We start from the raw sequence: 26,898 nt of genomic DNA, 5'->3' as shown, positions 1-26,898 counted from the left end.
CATGCGCAGTTGACGTGCCCTACTCAGTGTTTTTGTTTTCACCGCCCTGCTGCTGTAAAGCGACGTCAACATCAACTATGAAAATGACACGGCTAACTGTTTGTGTTATATTTCTGCTTTTTGCCTCAGTAACCCGCAGCGAGTCGTCGGTTAGGCAGCTGAATACGGTAAGACTCAAAGCAGACAATGTCAATGACAACCCATAATGCGCTCCAACACTTAATGATGCTGATGTTAGCTTAGCGTTAGCTTACTGAGCAGCTTAACTAGCACACTGTGATTTTAAACCTCGCGTCTCTTTGTGTTTTTCTATTTCCTGATATTGCTCATTATTAACTCCCATAGGAAAACATCTTAATCAACGTGACAGCAGGGAGACTGGCGGATACACAGGACTCCAACAACTTGCAGGTATACAAGCCAACTTTCTGAGCAGAGGAAGCAAAGCTGGGTGGGTTTTTCTAGGAAATATGATGCATCGGGCAAGAATCAACTGCGTTGTTTCTCTTCTCAGATCAATTTAAACATATCAGTGGGTGAAGAGCAGGTGATGGTCAACGACATCCCAGTTGAGCTGTCAGGGGTGACCAGATTCAACTGTCAAGCACTTCTCTGTGAGTTTTCCTGTGATCACAAACCAATGCTAAACCATCAACTGTCAGTTCTTAGAAGCACTGCAAGGCAATTCAGATATAATGACAATAGCTCATTATAGGTTACAGAAGCCTGCTGTAAATGGATCTGGATCTGACAAACTGTCAAAAACACCAAATGTGTTCAGTTCACAATAATATGAAATGAAGAAAAGCAGCAAATGTTTGTTGTTGTCTCTGATAAATGACTTGAATGGTTCATATATTATTAAAACATCCATTGAATAAGGTGTTACTGTTTAAGTCTTTTATTAATCAACTAATTAGTGCGTTTTTTTTTTTTGTATTTTCCCAGTGGACAGCACCAATGGAAGCAGTGAGTTTGAATCTGGGGACCTGGTATCCACTGTAACCCGGGTGATGGTGAGCCAGAACCGACTGTACAGTGACTCAGAGGAGGTGGTGGCCCTGCAGGTGTTCAGTGAAGTCATAGAGATGGAGGGTAAAAAGGTAAATGTGACCAAATATGTCAGATATCCACAATTACTTTGGAATAGGAATATTCAAATATGATTTAACACCAGTTTGCATGTGGCTTTTTTTATGTATTTATTTATTTAGGTCCAGCAACCTGATATGTGTGAAGTGAAAATACTGATGAGCCCAGATTTCCAGAAGCTGGCTCAGTTCACCAACATCTACCCTATTGGACACAGTGAGATCTTCAGGGTCCCCAGAGAAAACGATGTGGTCGTCACAGATCAGCCACCAAATCCTAGAAAAGGTGCTTTTACTCATCCTAATTATTGTTATTAAACAGCTTCATATTGTTAGCAGTATAAGCGGTGTGTATTCTTCTCTCATTTCATTTTTGCTTTGGAAATCAGCAGAGGAACAGATGATCACGCAGACCACCAGTCAGTATCCTCTGAAACACACAGAGACCACACAGGAGGAGATTGCAGCTCCAGGGAAGCTCCCAGAGACCCCCCTGCGTATGGACCCTGATCTGCTGTATGATGTCAAATACGATGATGAATTCGAAGAGAGAGACCCGGGCCAGGAGGATCAGATCCAGATGGAGAGTCCACCCAAAGAATTTCTCTCATCTTACTCGGTGAGCAAAGTCTGCTGCTAGATCTAGGAGTGTGTGTACCGGTGTTTTTATTTGTCTCCACTGTTGAGGGTCCCTTGGAACAAATGTAAAGATGAACTTCTATTTATTTTTAGGGGTGTTCTGATACAGCTGCACTGGCTTGTGTTGGTACTGATGTGAATATTTGTAAATGTCCTTAAGATGTCTTAAATTTAGTTTTTGATATTCAAAGTCTAAAAATGTTCTAACATGTAAGGAATTGTAAGAGTTAAGACATTAACTTTGATTTGAGCGTAATTGTATTTGTTCAGTTTATGTTATTTTTCATTCTTTTCTGATTATTTTACATAACCAGCCAACCAAATTATTAATTAAAGTAAAAAAAGTTGGCTCCATTTCAACCCACTATAACAGTAGAATCCTGTTTTTACATTATTATATGTCTCATAATATATTATTAGTTCAGAGCTTTATTGTCCCTCAGGGGGAATACATTATGTATGATTACAACAGTCACGTGACAGTTTTCTGCATGGAGTACTTACATTACGGTAATGTGTACTATTGCCTCTAAATACTTCCACCGTTTGCAGAGCAATCTTAATACATGACTTTTTTTCTTGTTATGACAGAGGAGAGAAGCTTTACACAGAAGAAATACATCGTTATTCATATATAAATGATAACATAGCTTAGTGTTCTGCTTATCATTATTATCATAAATACATTTGTTTGTTATTGCGTTGCCTATTTCTCGCCTCTTTCAATTTCAGTGTAACTCTGTAACTGTGTATACAGTAGTCTAATTTGTTGTATTCTTTTGCAGCAATAATGGTATCATTTTTTACTTAAAGAGGTTTTTAAAAGGTCTTAAAAGTCATTCTGTTTGTACTTTAAAAATGTGCAGATAGCCAGGTAAATGCAAAATAGGTCAAACAGTTGTATTCTGCATGAATCTTTAGATCACCCTTACACATGTTTACTTTGACATAAAAATGATTAGTGTCATATTCATTTCAGACATACAACTCACAAATACAGCTTCTCTTTCTCACACATTGATAAATCCAGAAGCAATGAATATACAATATATTTTAAACATTTCACCTCAAGTCTTCCTGTTTAGCATTTATAAGCAGTATATAAACATGTAATAATTGGGCTATAACTCACTACAACAGGTAAAAACATATAAAATATCCATTTAAATTGCTCTATTATGCAATAAAATCTGCAATTTTAATAATTTGGTGAATATTGTAAAAGGTGAACATTACCATTGCTTCACAGGATGATTATTATGGTTATTACTTTAAATTAAGTTGACTCACACACAGACATAACATGTAATGTTAGGATGGATAATGCTCCAGGTGTAAAGATAATGATTATTGATGAGTGGATTATTTGGTTATATCTGTGTGTTTAATTCTACTCTAAACCAACATAGAGAGTCAGTTTATTACACTAACAGGTATTAATGTACCTGTGTGGAGCCCATTGTGTCATCAGGAAATACTCATGTCTCTGTGTCCCGTCCTCTCCTCAGGCCATGTGTCAGTGGGTGGAGGAAGTTCGCGAGCGTCTGAGGCGCTTCTGCTCCGAGTCCCTGCCCCTCTTCTTCCTGGTCATGTGGGTGGTGGTGATTGGCGTGGTCGGATCGGCGGTCATCGTCAAGATCCTGGACATGTTCTTCCCCACCTGTGAACACAAGTGAGCATGATTCAGTTAGTTTGCGGTTTTGCTCCTTTTTTTCATGATTATCTGGATTAACTTTGTGCTTTTTTTTCTTTTTTTTTCCCAGGCACATTTTTCACCTAAACCCCGTCACTCTCATGCCAGAGGATGAGAAGCACACTCTCCTGGAGAACATAGAAATAGAGGCAGAGGAAGAAGAAAAGAAGCCTTGAAGGAAGAATGGACTTGGCCGACTCCCTTTTACTGTCAGTTTGTTCTTATTCTCCAATCTTGTTTTTACATTTTCAACATCAGTCTGGCCTGGTTTCATTGCAAGCTTATGCTCAGATCTTTTATCTTCACACCACTTAACTCTTGAAACACAGGAGGTGCTTTTCACAAGAAAAAAAAAAAAGGCCAGTGTGAGTTCATCAAAGTATCTAAGCTCAGTTTGTGGGTTTAACGTAGTCACATGATCGAAATGGAGAAAAAAAAGATGGATTCACAGCGCTGAATCTTAAGGTCACATGACCCGATGTTTGCTGTGCAGGCACCGCCCGAGAGATGTCAGATTCGTTGCTCCTGTGATTAGTCACACAGAGGTAATAGAATCACACTTGCCTGCTCAAAGCAACTAGCTCTGCGTAACCGTTACTTTTTAATAGAAATAATATAAAAGAGCACTTTTCCAACTGATTCTTTTAAACTGAAAGGAAGAGGCTAGTCTCATATAGATCTTGGGGATTTATTTTGAGGTTTTTAAAGTTCATTCTTGACATTGATAACAGCATATAAAAAAAATAGTCTCACCTTTTAATGACGTTTAGTAGCTGTTCCTACATGAAGATCATGTGACATCATAGAAAGCTTCGAACTTTGAAACTCAACTTTTAAAGCCTCAGGAATTAGAACATCTGCGGTTCCGTGACAACTGAGCAAAAACTCTGAATGCCAATTTAAAGCATGAAAAAAGCAAGTTCAATTAAAGTTTCTGGTTTTCTTCTTTTTTTTTTTTTTAAACCTTGAATGGGCTGCATGTTACCAAGCAACACAGGCGCAGGCTTAACAAAGCGGAGACAAGCACAGCGGGGTTTAACACGCGAGTATGAACAAACTGAGCATTATAGGGGCTGCAACCAAGAGACTTCCACTACTTTACTGAAAAGACTTTCTATATGTAGCAGCTCTGTACAGGTCACACATGTTTCTTTCTCTTAAATTCTATCCCACAGCTGAAAAAAAAAAACTCTGAGGCAGCACATGCACTATAATATCCTGATTCAATATGTGTATTTAACATGAGGCTTGTCCGTTGTTCTGATGAATACTTAAAGCCATTAAATGTGAACAGACTGTCATAGAAAGCTCTGGAAAGTGATTGTGATGAATATAAATCTTCTGTCTGCACAGTGTAAATCATTTTCCTTCTGAACCTGAATCACTACTAGAAAGAATTCTGCCCAATATTGAGGTTCATATGTTGATTGTCTTTCCTCACAGGTGCCTCACTGACTACTTGTTTTTTCGGAACTCTGTCACTAAAAGAAGGGGTGGGATGGGGTGTTGTAACTTATTTGACTTTGATTTTGCGTGTGGTGTCCTGTTACTAGTTTTGGAGAATGTAACTGAAGTTGTTCAGGTTGTCTATGCACTCTTTAAAAAAAAACGTATAAACTTCTGCTATGAACAGGAAAAGATGTCAAATACAGCATGTGCACAATACATGATAGCAGATTCTAAGTTATTGTTAAAGCAACTTGGAATCTGTGAGTGAAAACTGGATGTGAGCCTGCATGGATGTTTTATTTTTTGGTAGTGCATTTCATAATGATTTTATTTTTTTATTTTTAGGCTTCCTCAATGTCACTCCTAATGTTTCCCCATCGGCCTGTGGAGCTCAGAGCAGCTGAGGGTGCGATTTTGTCTCCCAGGGGTTCAGTTAGGCTGCAGAGTGCATGATGTACTGCATTAGCAAAAAAGTGCATGTGTAGTCTAGCTAGTGAATGCAGTTTGCTGTCCGATCAGCGAGTCATACATTAAAACTGAGAAAAGTGCATGAAGACTCAATGGAAACAGCTCAGCCTGTATTGGAATCCAATTGGAAACTGATGAACTCAACAGTACAAAGTGCTGTTGAAGCCTGTAAGGCTAAACAGTATGTCAGGCATGAAATCAGACGTGTCGCTGAAAATAAACACAACAAAATATGTTTTCATTTGCATATTGTTTAAATGGTGGTGGACCCATGTGTTATTATTTTTGAGACATTTGTGTGCGTACATTGTATAAATGACAGCAGTCTGAAATTCTGCTGATTAAATGCTTTCCTTATGACCATCACACGTGTGTACTGTCTCAATCATTGTATACTGATCAGTCTCCCTTCATAATTAGTCTATACATCATTTCTGAACTACAAAGCAATGATTAATCCTTAATGATGCTTTCAGAGAGCATCAGGTTTTTGTTAATGGATAAAAAACATTTACAGTTCCACTATATAATGCAATGTTACATAATGGTCCGTTACATAGTGTTTTGGGTCAAATTTGACCTGTTTAGACATGTAACAGCTGTAAAAACACCCCAAATGTCTTTTACTTCAAATTTGATGACTTTTCCTAAAGTGAAATGCACCAAAATGAAAATTATAAAATGTTATACTTTTGGTATAGTTGCTACAAAGTTGTGTCTTTTGAGGCTGCTCTGGCTAAAATTTGAGCCACATCTATTGACATGTGTTTTAGTTAAATTAATAGTTAATAGTTTTAATAAGATAAAAGTAAATCCTCATAACTGCTATGATGTAACCATTTTTGTATATTCTGGGTCACATGAGGAGAAGTCATCAAACTTCTGGCTAAAAGAAAAATTAAAAAGGTGTGTTTTTCCCTCTCAAATGTCAAAACGTTTCAAATTAGACTCTGAACAGTATGTAAGGGTTAAAGATGAAAAGGTGAGTTTCAGACATTACAAAGCAAATCTCCACCATGCATTGGTAGTTCTAGGTTAAATTACCAATGCAAACCTACTATAGCCAACAAGTTAGCCTCTTTATCATCTTCAACGGTACTTCATGTTTAAAAATGAATGCTTTAACACATCCTCTATCATCTACAACAAACCGCAGACTCATTGCTTACTCATTTAAGTTACATGAAAGGCACAGTGTCAACCTTCATTAACATTATTAACTTTATTTATAGAAATATCTTGTTAGTGTTACGTTCAATGTACATCTCCAAAAAATGTGAAACATAGTTCCACATAAAATCAAGTGCATAAAAAAAGGAAACACAATGGGGAAAAAGGACATTTGATTGACAGCTTAGTATCTCATTGTTATGACACAGGAAGGCACAGTAGGCGAGTGTGAACGTAGTGTCCTCACAGTCTTTGTCAGTTTGTCAGCTTCACTTGATTTTGTATTTACATGTTTGATGATTTCAAGATTGATTAAACATATCAAACAAATATCAAAAGGAATTTGCAAATGTGATTCCAAAAACTATATTGCTACCACATGAGAAGAATCTACATTTCAAAGCAATGCCTCAAATGGAAGCTCAAGTCACATTTTCAAATTAAGACTTTTGCATAACATTAACATAATGTACAATAAGAAGAGGTGCTGTTTGTCCAAGTGCACTTATTTACTTAAATCTCCTTTCTCTTTCACATCACATACACACCTTCAGCCTGACACACAGTCATATAAAAAACTCACTGATGGCTCAGCCTCACGCCGACTTAAACCAGACACTCATTTCTCTTTTCAGCAGGAGCCAAATTCTTCGATCCACTTTTCGTACTTCTCCAGGTCTGCTGCAGAAACCGATTTGGACACTTTCTTCAGAGCTGACTCGAAGTCCTCCATGGTGGTAGGCATGTGCATCTCGTCCCGAGATATGTTGCGGATCTCCTCTGGTGTGAGGCCTTCGATTCTTCGCCTCATGGCCATCAGAGAGGCATCCCTGCAGCGGCACACAGCACTTTATTTTAAACACTTTGAAGCAAAAGATTTACATATCATAGCATTCTTTCTGAAATCTATCAATCCGAGTGTTTATCATGTTCTTCTCACTTAACAACTCTGATATTATAAATTTACTTCAACAGGTGGTCCCATTTAACATTTGCTGCCACAATTCTTTAATTGTAATATTTTAATTCAAGCACAAATGCTTTAAATGACATCAGTTATCCGCTAGAAGCTTGTTAAATTACAGTATGTATGACATTTTAAACTGTATGAAAATAACCCATTTTCCAAAAAGGTACCCCATAACAACTTTGCTGCATTTCAACCTGGAACCTGTTTTCCCAGCCTAAGTGCCAAATGGGGACAACAGTTTTTGACATTGGTCCAGTATTGAGTGAGAGCACTGTAGCCAGCAGCTTTGAAATGTGCTGCAATGTGATCTTGATGAGGCTGAATGTTCAGTGTTGGCGTGAAGAGTGCTGGGAGGAGTTTGTTGTTATTTTAAAAGATTTTTAAAGTCAACGGCTAAATATTTAGCTTAGATTTAGCAGAGATTTCAGAGTGAGACTTCTTCTTAAGCGAGACTTTGTTTGATACAATGACAAAAACAGTAGATCAAGAGAAAGGTAAAACATTTATTTCTATGTATGGTTCTTTCCATAATGTTGTCAGACAATATATATTATTATATTAACAATCAGTGGTAAAAACAAGCACCTTTGACAGGCTGCTACTGCTCCATCAGATTACATGGCAGCCTGTTTCATGGCTGCCGGCTGCAGCTTTCTCGCTCAATACTGGACCAATGTCAAACACTGTTGTCCCCGTTTGTCACTTAGTCACAAAGTCACAAAAAGATGGGAAAATAGGGTCCAGGTTGAAAACTACCCAATTTCCCTGTAAGGAAATGACATGTCTGTGCTGGTGGACAGCAGGAAGATACCTCATCTAAAAAGAACCTTGTGTCTATGACATAAGATCTAGTCCTGTGCACACATTTAAAGATATTCCTCTTAATGTTGAAGAATATGGCCTCACCTGCACACGTTAGTGATGTCAGCTCCTGAGTAACCCTCCATCTGCTCTGCAATCTTATCCAAGTCCACATCGCTGGCCAGCTCCAGCTCCTTCAGGTTGATCCTGAGCAGCTCCACCCGACCCTTTGCTGCAAACATAAAGGCAGGAAATTCACTTTGTTGCACTAGAGTAGTTACTATATTTACACCAGTAAGGCATTTTGTATTACTGACCAGGCAAAATGGACAACTGTCCTGGGGGCCCCTGACCCACAAGGCCTTAAAAAGACCAAGGGTCACTGTGCATCATTTGGTTTGTCATTTCATTAATTGCAAAGTGTTTGAGAACGTGCACAACTTTAACTGTGTAGTTTACGCAGTATAAATATTGTTGTTGATATTGTGCACATTCCTGACATAAATCCTGTCTAAGTCAAATGAGCATGAAGTGACAGTGCAGGGACCAGGCAGCGTTCCAACACAGGATTACTGCTTGTTTACTAGAGCTCACAACTAGATATAATGAAGCAGCATGTACAGTCTGCTGTGTGCACTGTACTTGAAGGGGACAGGATACAACACAGAGAATGCTAGGAATGCAGGGGTCATTGAGGGACCCAAAGCTTATTTGTGCCCCAGGGCCTCTCCCTGGTGAGTTAATCCAACTATGGCCCCACATAATGCAGCTTATACGGGTTCAATTAGTACAGGCATTATAAAGTCTTCCTCTGTGAATTCTTGTCGTCTGTTCTAGTTGATGAATGATAAAGGCTCTCAGGTAACACCAGAGTCTACAGTGACTTTGTTAAGTTGAACACGATCATGTTTCATAAAGAGATTCAAAGCCTCTGCTGTCATGCAATATAGAAAAGAGCGTACTTGAAGGCAGAGGGATGTAGATCCTCTTTTCCAGACGTCTTCTCAGAGCCTCGTCAATGTCCCATGGGAAGTTGGTGGCAGCAAGGACCATCACCATCTTCGACGGGTCATCGTTTTCTGAGGCTCCACCAACACCTACGTAAAAAGAATGAAACAAGTGAGACGTTAATGCTAACCATGCTAAATAAGAAAGACTTTTAAAGCCATGTAAGTATTAGTGAATTAAACTAGAACTGTGTCATGGTCAGTGAACACACCATCCATCTGCACCAGTAGCTCTGCCTTGACTCTCCGGCTGGCTTCATGCTCCTCTGAGGTCCCTCTGCGGCTGCACATGGAGTCAATTTCATCAATGAAGATGGTAGTGGGGGCGTAAAACCGTGCCTGCACAACAACAGATTGGATGACTGAGACCAGAGTGAAATCTCAACTCATATTTCATTGTCAACACTTAGGGCTGGGTATCGGTACTCGATACATTTAAAAAGGTATTGAGTACCGATATAAAGTAGTATCAAAACATCTCCTGTCTAAAGTTCCCTGTAATCAATCCTTTTTGCACCCAGAGCTAGAAAATATGACTATTAGTATGGACATGCTCACAGCCAATCAATGCAAGTGTTAAATATGAATAATTTAGAGACTTTCAAAATGCATTTGTGTAAAAATCAAAGCATATAGATGTGGAGGAGTGGTGGCATTTTATGTAATTTAATGCTTCTATTCACATGAAGGGTATTGAATGAAGGGTATCAGTATCATTTTAAGGCTACTTGGATTGGTACTGGTATCTTAATCAAAATAAAAAAACCTAGCTTTAACACTGTTTTAGCCCTACAAGGTACAGTGTGTTTTACTTCCAGTTGAAAGAAATCATTTTGAATCAGGTTAAATTCTATTTTTTAATACAGTATTGTTATCTTGATACACCAGCAAGTTCTGTGCCTTTATCATTAAGCAAACACGTAATAAAAGTTCACTGTTAAAGTGAACTTTTATGAGGTCTGCAGTTATTTCCATGACCAAGATCCAAACTTAAAAGGTGTATTGTGTGATTTTTGGCCACTAGGGGTCAGAAATACACACCTGACATACAATCAGCTTACATTTTTAGGTTAAGGTGAGGAGAGCGAGTAGAGTTGTATTTGGCCACCTGAGACCAGCAGAGAATGTTTAAAGCAAACTTAAGACTTACCTTTTTAATTTGGCTTTCAATTGAATTTTATTTATTTATTAATCTGTCTTTTACTTTCTTAAATTTTAGCCTGTTTTACTACTTGGACTATTCTGTTTTATTTCATGGTTTCTTCTTCATAACCTACTTTTTATGTCTGTTTTACTTTATTACTTGTTCTCATAACATTTACAGTTTGACCCATTTTATTCTATCTTTCCTTTTATATATGTTTTATTACCTTTTTGATTTATTTATACATTTTTATCCTACCTTCTAATTGCGTGTTATGATAGCGTTTCCTGAGGTCCTATTTTTAAATTTTTAAATTTTCCTGTTTGTTTGTTGTGACTATGTAAAGCACTTTGTGTTATATCGTGATGTATGAAAAGTGTTATACAAATAAAGATCCACTACCTCTCTAGTTCCTCCACTTTATCAGCTACCTGTTTGCTTCAGCTCTCTGCAGCTTGTTTGCTATAAAACAACCCTTTACTTTTATTTGTAATCATCTCATACCATTCCCATACTCCAATGTCTCACCATTTCAAAGAGAAGGCGGACTAATTTCTCAGACTCTCCTCTGTACTTGGAGGTCAGAGTAGATGAGGAGACGTTGAAGAAAGTGGTCCTGCATTCGGTAGCGACTGCTTTGGCCAAAAGGGTTTTCCCTGTGCCTGGAGGTCCCACCATCAACACTCCCTAAAACAAGAAAGGAGATGTGTGTATTGAAGTCAGCGATACATAAAACAACACAAAAAGCCCCCCCCTAATATCTTTACATCAGTACCTTCCATGGTCTTCGTATGCCTTTGAAAAATGCCGGCATCCACATTGGCAACACGACTGCTTCTTTCAGGAGTTTCTTTGCATCTTCCAAGTCTGCAATGTCATCCCTAAAGAGACAGATTAGACACAGATCATATTTGGCAGTTCTAAGGAAGGCTGGTGATCATCGCTAGAGAGGAACACTCCACTACTTGGAGGTAAACAACAACAACAACCCTTGGAAAGGTTTACTGCTCAATCTCTTGCAGATGTGGCAGGCTAGTTTTGGCTCTGGGTCTTTTCCAGAGTAAGGTAGCTTCATATATTATTAGGAGAAAAACAGATTCTGTACTGAGAGATAGGTAGCAGGGGTATACTGTACAGCTCCACCAATCAGCAACTCCAAAGATGTTAACAATTGCAAGAGAGTTGAAATCATGTGTTACCATTCTACGATGATGGTAATAGATTTAGAGCTTTGGTGACCAAAGACAGCCTGCTTCAATAATTATTACCTACTGCTGCTACTACCCATGTCTGTAAACTAACCAATCAGTAGACAACAGGAGATGACTCAGCAGATGTGACAGTGTAAGCACCAGTTGTGTGTCTAATACAAATATACTGTATACTCAGACACACATATTTCTCATACAGACATGGGATGAGTCTCATCTAACAGTCGGCAAGACAGTGAATAAGAAACTTTATTATAAAAGAATGACTGCTATTAGTTACTTTCTACTGTACGGTAACCATGCCAACAAACAGACTGATAAACACCCACCATTTAACATTTGGGTTCTGAGATATAATATCTCTCTCCAGAGCTTCCACAAGGTCTTTGTCATATCCTGTCCCGTCAAACTTTTTCACTTCTTTCTCCTGGACATCAGCTTTGTTCTGGAGAGTACACACAAACCATTATTATTGTTCCCTGAATGTAAAGCATGTGGTCTGTTTTCTGCCAGACTAAAAACAGGAATTACAGGCTTAGGCATGGCTGTAGGTAAACAAGCAGCATGTGGATACTGTTTAATCAACAATGCAAATAGTGATGTCTGAATATATAATATATAATATTACAAAAAAATACAGTGGTGTGTTCTGTCATGTGTTGAGTACCTTATCATCCTTTGCTTTAGCGGCGGCCTCCTTCTTTTCTTTTCCCTTGGTTGGTTTGCCTCTGTCCCCGTTGGACCCTCGAGGCGAGTGCCTCTGCTGGGCCCTCACAGCCACGCTGAGGCGGTTATTGGGAGGTTTGCTTTCTTTATAGGGGTTAGTAGGCCGCCTGACTGGACAAGGAGAGTGTCTGTGAAAACAGAAGAAAACTGCTGTTAACAACCATGAGGCTTTAAAAAGATAGGAGTTTTATCTCTATATTCCTCATTATATCTGTTTAGCTGCAGTTTTGTTTATACTAGGGGACAAAATACTGATGTGGATTGATCAAGACAAAAAAAAAAAAAAAAAAAAAAAAAAAAAAACACACAAAAAATCTGCTGGTAGCAAAGTAACAATGCACTATTTTAGGATTAGAGAATAGGATGACAAACTTAATTTTTTTTAAATTTAATTAATCTTAGTATAATCATTATTGTTTATTATTTCAGATTTATTCTATTATTTGTTTTTCTAAATTTATGTATATAAATAAATGTATGTATAGGTATATGTATAATTTTTAATTTTCCCTTATTGCTGAGGGGGATGGGGGATGTTTTATGTTATGTTTGTTTTCAATTTTAGCTCACGTAAATAGTAAATGCTTAATAAAAATCCACAATGAACTGAATAAATGACATCCCCTTGTGCATGTATAAGTCGTATATTATATCTATATCCATTAGGGCTGGGCAATTATGGCAAAAATCTAAATCCAATTAATTGAACTTTTAACCTTGATTACAATTAATGAATGTTGAACAATGGTGTATTTTCACAGTTCCACTGCCCTCACATGATATTTTGTGTAGGGAGTGAAAATAAAGATGTTTTAAGGTGTGACGCTGTGGTTAATGTCTAGTTTACTTGATTAGAACTATGTAAAGATCATGGTTTGGGTTCAAATGATCACTGGACACAAGTTTTCAAATTCCTTAAAGATATGCAACCTTTGCTGTCATGGCAACAGTGAACACCACAATTAATTGACATGAGCAAGATTAAGTCGATTAGAGTTTCTAAATGTCAGTTTTGGATTATTTTTCCATTAATTGCCCAGCCCTACTATCCATCATGTAAACAAACCTGTCCCTGTAGTTAAACTGCGTTACAGTATATCTGCACACTGAAATGAGAGCAGAGCAACAAAGTGAAGGAAAACCAACCAAACACAAAGAAGCTGTGTGAGATTTACAGGTCGTCTTTCTCGAGGGCAGACCAGGAACAAAACAGGCACACATCAGCGACTCCAGTTTACTAATCTCAATCATATGACTACATCAGGACTATTGTTCCTAGATAAATAGCTCCAAAAACCAGATTATAAATCCTATGAAGGTGAACAAGGTCTACAGTGTTCAAAAAGCATCAAAGTGGGTAAAAGAGTGAAGAAGAAAATGTTTAAGAGTACCTCTCATACCTCTGTTCGACATGCACAGGTCTTACATCACAATCGTCATGGTTACTGGGTTTAGCGGGCGCCGTGTCCAGCTGGAAGTTCTCCAGAGTGGACATTATGTCCTGAACTTGTCGGTTCTCTTCACTAATTTCTTGCCACAGCTGTGAAACAAACCCAGATAAACATCAGTAAAGTCACAATTCTCTCTGACACGATCTGATCAGTAGTGATACATTTTTAAAAGCTGGATTTACCTGCTGCCATCTCTGCTGAAAACTGCTGTCTCGCACAGTGTACACATACTTCTTGATTTGTTCTAGTAATCCATGATAGAGAACGCTGGCCGAGCTGTAGTTTCCCAGCAGGGCGTATTCGCGGGCCAGCTTCACGTTCTCGCTGATCTCTCGGACACTCATGGTGCTGTGTGAACAGACAGCAGGACATCAAACAAAAGACCAGCTCCCTTTGTCTTACTGGTCCCACCATCAAATCCATGTGTCACAGGTGAAAATAATACAATTTATGATGGCTGCTTCACTTTCAGGGCCTTGGTATTGTTCATGCTGGCTCACTGTTAATCATTATGTTTTACTGAGAGGAAAAAATGAATAAGACTGATGAGCAGCAGTTGCACAAAAATATCAAATAACACCTGATGTGATGGGACTGTGAATAATGTGACGAGGAGCTCTACTAACTCCCTTTGTCCATAAACTCCCACTGCCACCCAAGAGAACAGTTCAAGTAAGAGGACACCACACCCATGTGTCAACGCAAGTGATGCAATATGTGCAACCCAAACAAATATACATGTTGGCTCCTACAGCCACCAATAATATCATTTATTAATATCAATGTGTTTTGGAAGAGGGGAAGTTATGATGACTGGCTATTGAGGTTTTGACGATGTCAGTGTTATTCGGTGTCAGTGTTACTTCACACTACACTGCAGTCCTTTACAGCCATTTAGATTATGATTCATAATTATTTTGATACAAAAATTGTATTTTAATTATAGTTTGTTTAACACTCACAAAATATTGTTAATAATATCCATAGGAAGTATATTTGTTCCAGTATATGCCAATCTTCTAGCGCCAACTCACAACAAAGTAATCACTTTACACATAAAGCAGGTATAAACCGTTCTCTTCAGATATCACCCTGTCACTAATAAGATGTCACTTATCAACTTTAAAGTGGGCTTAGGGGCTTTATTTTGAAATAGGTCAAATTGGTGCATCCTTTATTCTATTTGTTTAGTTTATTTGCACAAGTTCAAATTTTGACCAGAAATGACAGAAAATGAAGAGGGTTAGGGTTAGAGTAGGCAGAAAACCTGAATGGGCTTATTTAAAGCCTCCACCTAATATAATGTTAAAACACATCTATTACATTTATATCACAATATGAACACATAAACATATAATGCGTTTCTTCCTACAACAACAACAAAAAGTAGCTTGATGATTCTACGTTTACTAAGAGGTAGTTGTGGGCACAAACAGATTCAATGAAGGGAAAAGTAGGATTTTACTTCCCAAAATATGTATTTGACTGAAAGAGGTAACATTTCAAAAGGTAATGCTCCCAGGCCTGATGAGTTTTTAGGTTTTCCTAAAGATCTACATTTATCAGATGGTCCAAACTCATCTAGAAAGATGCAAACTAAATAATGACAGAGTTTATCTACATAGTTAAAACAATCATTTTATGTTTATAATCTTTATGTGGAAATATGAGGATGGTTAGTTTCAAATATAACATATAATTGAATTCTAAATACATACTAAAATGTATAAATTATACTTTTATATCATCAAACAAGAAAATATGCTTACATCAACTAGTTTTCAATATGTTTGACATTACACGTGTCATTTTATCAGATGGAAAACAGATTAGTTTAGACACACGTCTAAAATATGTTAACATAACTGTGACACATGTATTCACACTAAATGAAACATAAACTACAGTATGGATTCCTCACTTTAACTGGTTGATCTATGATGAACCGGTGCCTCGCCCAACTCACACTAAATGCGACACGGTGGTTTGACTAACGTTACACACACAAGAAGCAGCGCTTCACATAGTGTGTGTCTGTGTCTCATTAACAATAACAGCTGTCAGCAGAAATATGTCACTATTATTAACGCTATGTTTCACGGCTCAGTGTGGACGTTACAACCAACATCCTTCACTTTGAATTTGAAGCCGGCTGGTTGTTTCCTCTCTCTACAACAGACTAAAAGTACCAACGCGTCTGTCTTTTCACATCTGGCGAACACAGCTGTCCATATGAATCTACGTGCATTAATATGAGTCCAGTTCTAACACAGAGCTGATAAACGGTGACTTTATACTCAACTTTTCAGATGTACACACGCAGAGTCCTCGCAGTGGCTGTTATGACGAGTTCCGCTGTGACGGTTCAAAGAGAAGCTACTGAGCCAGCCAGAGCCATCATGGCTGTTTATGGTCCCACTCATACGGAAGTCAGTTAAAGCGCGTGCGCTGTGCCTCAAACCCACTGGGATAAAGGCTCCGGCTTCCGTTCGTACCCTCCAAAATAAAACCAAATAACTGTTCAACGTATTAACCCTAACATACTTTTCATATTCTGACCTGACTCATAGTTAGTCTCTACACCATTTCACATGAGATGAAATAAAAACCCCTTTTATCAAAACCCAATTTTTTCTCCTCATAAAACTGAAATGTAATAATAATAATTTATTTATATAACACATTTTAAAAACATTTTTTTTTTCTTATAGACTTCATCATTGTCAAGTGTGGACAGTCATGTCGGATGTGGGCACATTTTCATTGCTGTTATTGTTCAACAATTGTGAACCGGGGATGTTATGTTATGGGATATGTCAACCTGCTTCTGTTTTAAACAAAAAATAAGACTAAATGTCTGGCTTTCATCAGTAGCTCTATATTTGTAAAAGCACAATAAATAAAACTTAAATTCAAACTTCTCAATTAAAATGTGTGTGTATATGTATCATCATTGTTCTACTCATTCACAATGAGGTATTCAATATAGGCTCTATTTAGCTACACAAATATACTATGAACTGTGCTTATCTTTGACCTGTTATTATCTATTATTGCTTTTTCCCCCAGCCTGTCCACCATATAATTCATCTTCCAGACAAATAAGAGTCATTACTATACATTCAATAGTGCACTTGTGTCGCTCTAAAATTCTACAGTCAATTAAAGGCAGTAAACTAAATCTTTAACACATGATCATAAATCTGCAGCATATTTTAGACTACATATATATATATATATATATATACATATATCATGTTTTCTTTTGACTATTTAAAAAAAGTTTGAACACTGTAGTTATGTTTACACATAGATCTGCCATGTTTCTGGGCAGTGCTGTAAAGTGGATCAAGACAATTGTAAAATGTTCTGCTACTTTTTTCCCCGATTTCCTGAAATGTTTCATACTTGAGATTCCACCAGGAGACTCCCCCTGACCTCCACCCCACTTCTTTAACATGGTGGTAAACTTCTCTCCTTAGGTTGGCAGTCTGTTAATGGAAAACAATAAGTTGGATGTACTTTGATATATGACGACAATGAATGAGAACTTAACAGATCAAGCAGTCTATAAGTGAGGATGCATCAGATGTGGCAGTGGCTGGATCTGTACAAATGTCACAGCGTGTTGGGAGAATTTAGTCTTGGAAAGTGTACTTAATTCACACAGGAGTTGTGCTTTAGCTGTTTTTGGCACATTATTAGACACATTATGACAGAATATCAACAAGAGTTCCTTCAACGCTAAGGTCTGGCACTGTGTGAGAAAATTACTACTGTTTCCGCCCGGTTTCGAACCGGGGACCTTTCGCGTGTGAGGCGAACGTGATAACCACTACACTACGGAAACCTCATGCTATACCACGAAATGCATACATTTTTTATTGAATATAGACAGAAAATGTGTTGACCACTCGCACTATGCCACAGAAAATGCGTAAATTGTTTTGGTCCTCGACGTTAGTATAGTGGACAGTACAGTATCTCCGCCTGTCACGCGGACACTGCCTGCACACGTTTGTTACATATTCGAGTTTGCATGTCTTATCATTACTCAGAGTGAACAGTAGCAAATAAGTGTTTCTGTCCAGTCTCGAAGTAGAGTTTAATACATCCATGAGATGAACTTTTCCGTGGTAGTTCTTATGACCCTTCCTACCACAATGACAGGCTGCCACAATGGCAGAGTGCTGCTGTCCATTATAAGAAGCAGAAGCCGCGAATTCAAGTTTATAATTCAGCTGAAAACAAAAATATGATCTAAAATATGAATTGTAATTCACCTGCTGGTCTTCAGTAAATTAGTTCCTGACATTTCTTCAGCTGTTTGTCTGCTGTGGGTATTATTAACACTACAGAATATATATATTAACAGAAAGAGACTTTTTGTCATATTCAGAATGTAACATTAGTGATAATTGGTAATAATAACAATAAATGAAAGTACTGCTCTTTCTATTGTATCAGTGATCCAGTAACTCAGTAAGGCACTTTACTCCTTTGCAAATTATATATAAAGAAAACGATTTTAATGGTCACATAGTATAGTTGTGACACTCAGTTGTGATCAGTCTAATTGTTTGTATAAGAACACTTACCTGGGAACAATTCAAGTGTCATGTACTGTTATATAGATATAAAGTTAGATTCCTAGGAACTCAGAGCGAGCATAAGCAAATAAGTGTTTCCGCCCGGTCTCGAACCGGGGACCTTTCGCGTGTTAGGCGAACGTGATAACCACTACACTACGGAAACTGACACTAAAATGCTACAGTGATTTTCAACATATTAGGAGTCCTGGACACCCTGCATATTTAACATCCATCCTGAGGACCCTCCCACCCGATCTGGCGGGGGGGAACTGCATTTTAAATTGCATTATAGCATTTATCTTTCAGTTGTAACTTAGATAACGTAACATATATATATATATATATATATATATATCCTATAACAAAACATAATTTTTATGCAGTAACTTTCAGAAATATTATATTATATTATATATATATATTATAATATATTAAAATGTTTAAAATAATACAGCCACGGGGCGTTTTGAGGGGCACAGAATGAAAGTATTGCTTTTCCATAAAAAAAAAAAATTTAGTCTGAATTAATATTTTTAAATTTTTTTGACGGGTTCGACAATGACGTTCTGACACGTTCTGTGTACATTGTACCAGCCAATTAGCGGCCGGTGTCGTGCCAAGATAGTTACCCCCGATAGAATTTGTATCCCCTGGCCGCGGGAGCGCGCATACACTCAGGGAGCTGCGTTTCTTCGCTTCGGTTTATCAACAATGTTTTTATTCTGCTGTATGCTACTACGTGTTAACGTAAATTCATACTATTCAGTGTTCTACATTGACAATGTCGTATCTTTTTCCTCCTATAATCTGACAGTGGTATTTAACCACGTAGGCCAGACGATTACTTAAACTGTGAAGTCAAGATCACATTGACTCGAAATGTAGGCTACATTAAACCACAAAGGTAATAAAAGGCTGGTCTTTTGTCTTTTATTTTGTGAATATTTCAGGTCATGACTAGTGAATATGGAGAAGATAACTCTATCCCAGCTCAAGTTACAGGGGGGATACTTATTATTTCAGGACGGATTTTCAGCCTGAAATAATAAGTACCCCCCCCTCCACACTAGGAAGATGAGGCACTGTCATCCTGTGTTTCATTTTGTGAGTATTTCAGGTCATGTCTAGTAACACTGGTGAGTATGGAGAAGATTACTCTATCCCAGCTCAAGTTACAGGGGGGATACTTATTATTTCAGGACGGATTTTCAGCCTGAAATAATAAGTACCCCCCCCCCCCCCCTCCACACTAGACAAATTAGGCACTATCATCTTGTGTTTCATTTTGTGAGTATTTCAGGTCATGTCTAGTAACACTGGTGAGTATGGAGAAGATTACTCTATCCCAGCTCAAGTTACAGGGGGGATACTTATTATTTCAGGACGGATTTTCAGCCTGAAATAATAAGTACCCCCCCTCCACACTAGGAAGATGAGGCACATCTTGTGTTTCATTTTGTGAGTATTTCAGGTCATGTCTAGTAACACTGGTGAATATGGAGAAGATTACTCTATCCCAGCTCAAGTTACAGGGGGGATACTTATTATTTCAGATGTCATTTTCAGCCTGAAATAATAAGAACCCCCCCCTCCACACTAGGAAGATGAGGCACTATCATCTTGTGTTTTGTTTTGTGAGTATTTCAGGTCATGTCTAGTAACACTGGTGAATATGGAGAAGATTACTCTATCCCAGCTCAAGTTACAGGGGGGATACTTATTATTTCAGATGTCATTTTCAGCCTGAAATAATAAGTACCCCCCCCCCCCCTCCACACTAGACAAATGAGGCACTATCATCTTGTGTTTTATTTTGTGAGTATTTCAGGTCATGTCTAGTAACACTGGTGAATATGGAGAAGATTACTCTATCCCAGCTCAAATTCTTAGGATGTAAGGAATATTTAGATGATTTAAATATTGTAAATACATTCACATCTTAATATTCAATATTTTGATAGACAGTGCATTGAACAAATTTTTTATTAGGAATTCATATGTAGAGTTTCTTTTCAACCTTTGTTGTCCTATTTCAGATTAAACCCATGGACTACGAAATCATTGTGGGAATTATAAATGACCATCACCACTGGACAGTTGCGGTAAAAATGGTTCACACATAAAACAAATAAAATGAAGTCAGAAGACAAATGCAGTACACATTTCCTAATGCACTTGAGTTGGTGCAGAAACCATGTCTAATTCTTTTTTATGGAACAATCTACTTAGGTCATCTACCCACAAGAAAATAAGTCCCTGTTATTGGATCTATTGGGGGAGTCACAGCAAGGTGTTCAAATTTAACATTATTAACATTTCAGCTTGTAATTAGGTACATCCACTATCCTGTGAAAATTGACTTACAAATGGACTTAATGGACTGCCTTTGTGGTCTTTATAAAGATGAAAATGCTTCACCCTACATGTCAACATTTACCCATCAATACATTGATGGTGGTGGCTCTGCACAGGGTGCCAACCTGCAAAAAAAAGTAACATATACAACTGTTAAATTTTGTGTGTGATTAATAACATTGCAACACTTAATGTTTATTAACATTATTATTTTCTCTCTTCAGGGCATTCATGCGAAGAAAAGGATGCAATGTCTCAAGGTGGACATGTGGTACTGTCCCACATCCAAAGCAATCAGACGGTACCTCGTGTGGTGTCTTTGCCTTGAAAGTATGTTTACTATCTAGTCCTCACCCTTACATTAATGTGTTATAATAGTATTACCAAAAACAAATGATCTTACACCAATGACTAAAACACAGAAGTTATTCACTGTCAGCAGATTTATGTCAACATAAAGTGATATGTAGGCACTTTCCTAGTAATGGGTACAGCTTTGGGTAATTGTGTTAAAATGTCTTTTTCAGTTTGTGGAGCAAATGTTGAAAAGGGAGACAGTGGATTTTCCTGCTACAAGGGACGGAATCCTAACCCTCCGACAGAAAATTGCTGTCTCTCTTCTGCTAGAGACGGGTAAATAATATGCCATCAGCATGTCCTGGCAATCCAAACATTTTTCATGAAAACTCCTGTAAAAAATAGTTATCAAGTTATTCTAAAGTTACTCAAATTGTATGACTGTGATATATGACGAGCAAAATCAGGCACATTCTTCATTTTCCCCTTTTTTTTTGTTTCCTTTAACAGATGACCTGTCTGACACATGTCACTCTTGTGGGGAAGAGGAGCATGACACGGACTTCAATTGGGTAACTAAATCAATTAAACGACTGAGATTTCTAAATATGAAATTGAATGTGTTCTGTTAAGAATTGTATTGCAAAATTAATGTCAGATTCTTTTTTTAACCAAGAACTAACATTTTTATTTTATTGTAGCTCCAAGTGAAGTACTGTTTATGAAAAAGATAACATCATAACAGTAATAAAATGTGCATGTTCTTACTGAGGACATTTTATTTTAAACCCAATTGTCTTTCTTTTACAGATTCAGTGTGACATCTGTTTGAGGTGGTTCCACCATCTTTGTGTGAAAGGCCCACCAACAGACAAATCATTCGTTTGTCTCGCCTGTACCACTGTATAGATACCGTGACTTATTTTCATTATGTTTATTTGTATTAATATTGTGTAGTGTTTTATTTTTTTAAATTATTTTACTTATTTGTTTTTTGTTATAATTAAAACATAATAGTTATTAGTTGACTACATCTTTGTACATTTATTCTAAGTTTACCATCTTTTTATAAAACAAATCTTTGCACAAAAAAATTATGTCTGAAATAATAAGTATCCCCCCTGTAACTTGAGCTGGGATAGAGTAATCTTCTCCATATTCACCAGTGTTACTAGACATGACCTGAAATACTCACAAAATGAAACACAAGATGACAGTGCCTCATCTTCCTAGTGTGGAGGGGGGGTACTTATTATTTCAGGCTGAAAATCCGTCCTGAAATAATAAGTATCCCCCCTGTAACTTGAGCTGGGATAGAGTAATCTTCTCCATACTCACCAGTGTTACTAGACATGACCTGAAATACTCACAAAATAAAACACAAGATGATAGTGCCTCATCTTCCTAGTGTGGAGGGGGGGTACTTATTATTTCAGGCTGAAAATCCGTCCTGAAATAATAAGTATCCCCCCTGTAACTTGAGCTGGGATAGAGTAATCTTCTCCATACTCACCAGTGTTACTAGTTATGACCTGAAATACTCACAAAATGAAACACAGGATGACAGTGCCTCATCTTCCTAGTGTGGAGGGGGGGTACTTATTATTTCAGGCTGAAAATCCGTCCTGAAATAATAAGTATCCCCCCTGTAACTTGAGCTGGGATAGAGTAATCTTCTCCATACTCACCAGTGTTACTAGACATGACCTGAAATACTCACAAAATAAAACACAAGATGATAGTGCCTCATCTTCCTAGTGTGGAGGGGGGGTACTTATTATTTCAGGCTGAAAATCCGTCCTGAAATAATAAGTATCCCCCCTGTAACTTGAGCTGGGATAGAGTAATCTTCTCCATACTCACCAGTGTTACTAGACATGACCTGAAATACTCACAAAATGAAACACAAGATGATAGTGCCTAATTTGTCTAGTGTGGAGGGGGGGGGGGGGGTACTTATTATTTCAGGCTGAAAATCTGTCCTGAAATAATAAGTATCCCCCCTGTAACTTGAGCTGGGATAGAGTAATCTTCTCCATACTCACCAGTGTTACTAGACACGACCTGAAATACTCACAAAATGAAACACAAGATGACAGTGCCTCATCTTCCTAGTGTGGAGGGGGGGTACTTATTATTTCAGGCTGAAAATCCGTCCTGAAATAATAAGTATCCCCCCTGTAACTTGAGCTGGGATAGAGTAATCTTCTCCATACTCACCAGTGTTACTAGACATGACCTGAAATACTCACAAAATAAAACACAAGATGATAGTGCCTCATCTTCCTAGTGTGGAGGGGGGGTACTTATTATTTCAGGCTGAAAATCCGTCCTGAAATAATAAGTATCCCCCCTGTAACTTGAGCTGGGATAGAGTAATCTTCTCCATACTCACCAGTGTTACTAGTTATGACCTGAAATACTCACAAAATGAAACACAGGATGACAGTGCCTCATCTTCCTAGTGTGGAGGGGGGGGTACTTATTATTTCAGGCTGAAAATCCGTCCTGAAATAATAAGTATCCCCCCTGTAACTTGAGCTGGGATAGAGTAATCTTCTCCATACTCACCAGTGTTACTAGACATGACCTGAAATACTCACAAAATAAAACACAAGATGATAGTGCCTCATCTTCCTAGTGTGGAGGGGGGGTACTTATTATTTCAGGCTGAAAATCCGTCCTGAAATAATAAGTATCCCCCCTGTAACTTGAGCTGGGATAGAGTAATCTTCTCCATACTCACCAGTGTTACTAGACATGACCTGAAATACTCACAAAATGAAACACAAGATGATAGTGCCTAATTTGTCTAGTGTGGAGGGGGGGGGGGGGTACTTATTATTTCAGGCTGAAAATCCGTCCTGAAATAATAAGTATCCCCCCTGTAACTTGAGCTGGGATAGAGTAATCTTCTCCATACTCACCAGTGTTACTAGACACGACCTGAAATACTCACAAAATGAAACACAAGATGACAGTGCCTCATCTTCCTAGTGTGGAGGGGGGGGTACTTATTATTTCAGGCTGAAAATCCGTCCTGAAATAATAAGTATCCCCCCTGTAACTTGAGCTGGGATAGAGTAATCTTCTCCATACTCACCAGTGTTACTAGACATGACCTGAAATACTCACAAAATGAAACACAAGATGACAGTGCCTCATCTTCCTAGTGTGGAGGGGGGGTACTTATTATTTCAGGCTGAAAATCCGTCCTGAAATAATAAGTATCCCCCCTGTAACTTGAGCTGGGATAGAGTAATCTTCTCCATACTCACCAGTGTTACTAGACATGACCTGAAATACTCACAAAATGAAACACAAGATGATAGTGCCTAATTTGTCTAGTGTGGAGGGGGGGTACTTATTATTTCAGGCTGAAAATCCGTCCTGAAATAATAAGTATCCCCCCTGTAACTTGAGCAGGGATAGACTAATCTTCTCCATACTCACCAGTGTTACTAGACATGACCTGAAATACTCACAAAATGAAACACAAGATGATAGTGCCTAATTTGTCTAGTGTGGAGGGGGGGTACTTATTATTTCAGGCTGAAAATCCGTCCTGAAATAATAGGTATCCCCCCTGTAACTTGAGCTGGGATAGAGTAATCTTTTCCATACTCACCAGTGTTACTAGACATGACCTGAAATACTCACAAAATGAAACACAAGATGACAGTGCCTCATCTTCCTAGTGTGGAGGGGGGGTACTTATTATTTCAGGCTGAAAATCCGTCCTGAAATAATAAGTATCCCCCCTGTAACTTGAGCTGGGATAGAGTAATCTTCTCCATACTCACCAGTGTTACTAGACATGACCTGAAATACTCACAAAATGAAACACAAGATGATAGTGCCTAATTTGTCTAGTGTGGAGGGGGGGGTACTTATTATTTCAGGCTGAAAATCCGTCCTGAAATAATAAGTATCCCCCCTGTAACTTGAGCTGGGATAGAGTAATCTTCTCCATACTCACCAGTGTTACTAGACATGACCTGAAATACTCACAAAATGAAACACAAGATGATAGTGCCTAATTTGTCTAGTGTGGAGGGGGGGTACTTATTATTTCAGGCTGAAAATCCGTCCTGAAATAATAAGTATCCCCCCTGTAACTTGAGCTGGGATAGAGTAATCTTCTCCATACTCACCAGTGTTACTAGACATGACCTGAAATACTCACAAAATGAAACACAAGATGATAGTGCCTAATTTGTCTAGTGTGGAGGGGGGGGGGGGGGGGGGGGGGTACTTATTATTTCAGGCTGAAAATCCGTCCTGAAATAATAAGTATCCCCCCTGTAACTTGAGCTGGGATAGAGTAATCTTCTCCATACTCACCAGTGTTACTAGACATGACCTGAAATACTCACAAAATGAAACACAAGATGATAGTGCCTAATTTGTCTAGTGTGGAGGGGGGGGGGTACTTATTATTTCAGGCTGAAAATCCGTCCTGAAATAATAAGTATCCCCCCTGTAACTTGAGCTTGGATAGAGTTATCTTCTCCATATTCACTAGTCATGACCTGAAATATTCACAAAATAAAAGACAAAAGACCAGCCTTTTATTACCGTTGTGGTTTAATGTAGCCTACATTTCGAGTCAATGTGATCTTGACTTCACAGTTTAAGTAATCGTCTGGCCTACGTGGTTAAATACCACTGTCAGATTATAGGAGGAAAAAGATACAACATTGTGAATGTAGAACACTGAATAGTATAAATTTACGTTAACACGTAGTAGCATACAGCAGAATAAAAACATTGTTGATAAACCGAAGCGAAGAGTGTATGCGCGCTCCCGCGGCCAGGGGATACAAATTCTATCGGGGGTAACTATCTTGGCACGACACCGGAATTGCGGGTTGCCAGGATTGTCTGTTGTTCCGGCGCAGCTACTGTAGGCTGGCACTGGGTGAAATGGAGGTGTAAACAAGCAGAGCCGTGTTGGACTTACTAAAACCAGCGTTTTTTGCTCTCAAGTACAACTTTTCATCACAAAACTTCGAAGATAAGACAGAATATCTGTTAGTCGCTGTAAATAAGTGGTTGTTTACCTTTATATTCTGTGGCTGCTGGTTCACTGAGTTTTTAGCGCAATAATAGTGGTACTGTTGAACTCGCCAGGGTCTTAGCTTTCATATGAGATGCTATTTGTTTGTGTACCATGAAGTATCAAAACGGTAGCAATGGAAATGTGGAGAGTGGGTTGACTTTCTGACGCTATTTGGATTTTGATATTTGATCATTAATATGCTTGGTGTTTGAGTTGTGTCTGGTGTGTGTAAAAATGACGTGCTTGTAGCGGAGTTTCTCCTGTTTAATTTGATGTGCAGTATGACTGTATTGCTACATAATTAGGGGATCATCCCTATGTTCCCCGGGTCCTATGTTCCCCGCTTTGTATGTGACCGGGGAACATAGGGATGATCCCGTCTACAGTTAGCCAGTTAGCTGAGTTAGCCGCCGAGTTAGCAGATGAGTTAGCCGCCGAGTTAGCAGCCGAGCTAGCAGGTGAATTAGCAGCCGAGTTAGCCGCCGAGCTAGCAACCGAGTTAGCCGCGATCGGGGAACATAGGACCCGGGGAACATAGGTACGCTAGCCAGGTTTAACTGCTACTCCCACTGGCGTTACAATGTAATGTTCTACCTTTAATAAACAGGAAACAACATCCAGAGTGTTGGAGTTCAGAACAAATGCAATGAAATATGTATTTATGTATAAGTATTATCAGCAAGCATATGAATTAGTACTGAAATCAATACAAAAAGATTGACGTGTCTGATGGGTGATTGGTTCGATTCCTCGTGATTCCTTACTCGGGAGA

At 38.3% G+C, this 26,898-nt stretch overlaps 2 protein-coding genes and 2 non-coding genes across 4 annotated transcripts; 1 reads left to right on the top strand and 3 right to left on the bottom strand.

Moving 5' to 3' along the window:
* Window positions 1–31: 31 nt before the first annotated feature.
* ginm1 (glycoprotein integral membrane 1) lies at window positions 32–5,700 on the top strand. Its single transcript, XM_053337238.1, has 8 exons — window positions 32–167; window positions 346–411; window positions 515–614; window positions 949–1,103; window positions 1,215–1,377; window positions 1,481–1,710; window positions 3,239–3,402; window positions 3,494–5,700. Exons 1-8 carry the CDS (start codon window positions 78–80, stop codon window positions 3,597–3,599), a joined length of 1,074 nt encoding a protein of 357 aa, XP_053193213.1. The 5' UTR covers window positions 32–77; the 3' UTR covers window positions 3,600–5,700.
* A 974-nt stretch (window positions 5,701–6,674) lies between these two features.
* katna1 (katanin p60 (ATPase containing) subunit A 1) lies at window positions 6,675–16,185 on the bottom strand. Its single transcript, XM_053336895.1, has 11 exons — window positions 16,123–16,185; window positions 14,003–14,168; window positions 13,770–13,909; window positions 12,311–12,497; window positions 11,973–12,088; window positions 11,208–11,313; window positions 10,961–11,119; window positions 9,501–9,627; window positions 9,244–9,378; window positions 8,387–8,513; window positions 6,675–7,340 (listed from the first exon to the last, which is right to left on the bottom strand). Exons 2-11 carry the CDS (start codon window positions 14,162–14,164, stop codon window positions 7,142–7,144), a joined length of 1,458 nt encoding a protein of 485 aa, XP_053192870.1. The 5' UTR covers window positions 14,165–14,168; window positions 16,123–16,185; the 3' UTR covers window positions 6,675–7,141.
* A 1,412-nt stretch (window positions 16,186–17,597) lies between these two features.
* Window positions 17,598–17,670, bottom strand: trnav-cac (transfer RNA valine (anticodon CAC)). Its single transcript has one exon. It is a non-coding gene; the product is annotated as a tRNA-Val (tRNA).
* An 832-nt stretch (window positions 17,671–18,502) lies between these two features.
* On the bottom strand, window positions 18,503–18,575 carry trnav-aac (transfer RNA valine (anticodon AAC)). Its single transcript has one exon. It is a non-coding gene; the product is annotated as a tRNA-Val (tRNA).
* Window positions 18,576–26,898: the final 8,323 nt, after the last annotated feature.

The sequence above is a fragment of the Scomber japonicus genome, chromosome 17, assembly GCF_027409825.1.
Source record: "Scomber japonicus isolate fScoJap1 chromosome 17, fScoJap1.pri, whole genome shotgun sequence".
Taxonomy (NCBI): Eukaryota; Metazoa; Chordata; class Actinopteri; order Scombriformes; family Scombridae; genus Scomber; species Scomber japonicus.
This window is presented reverse-complemented; position numbering and strand designations above follow the sequence as displayed.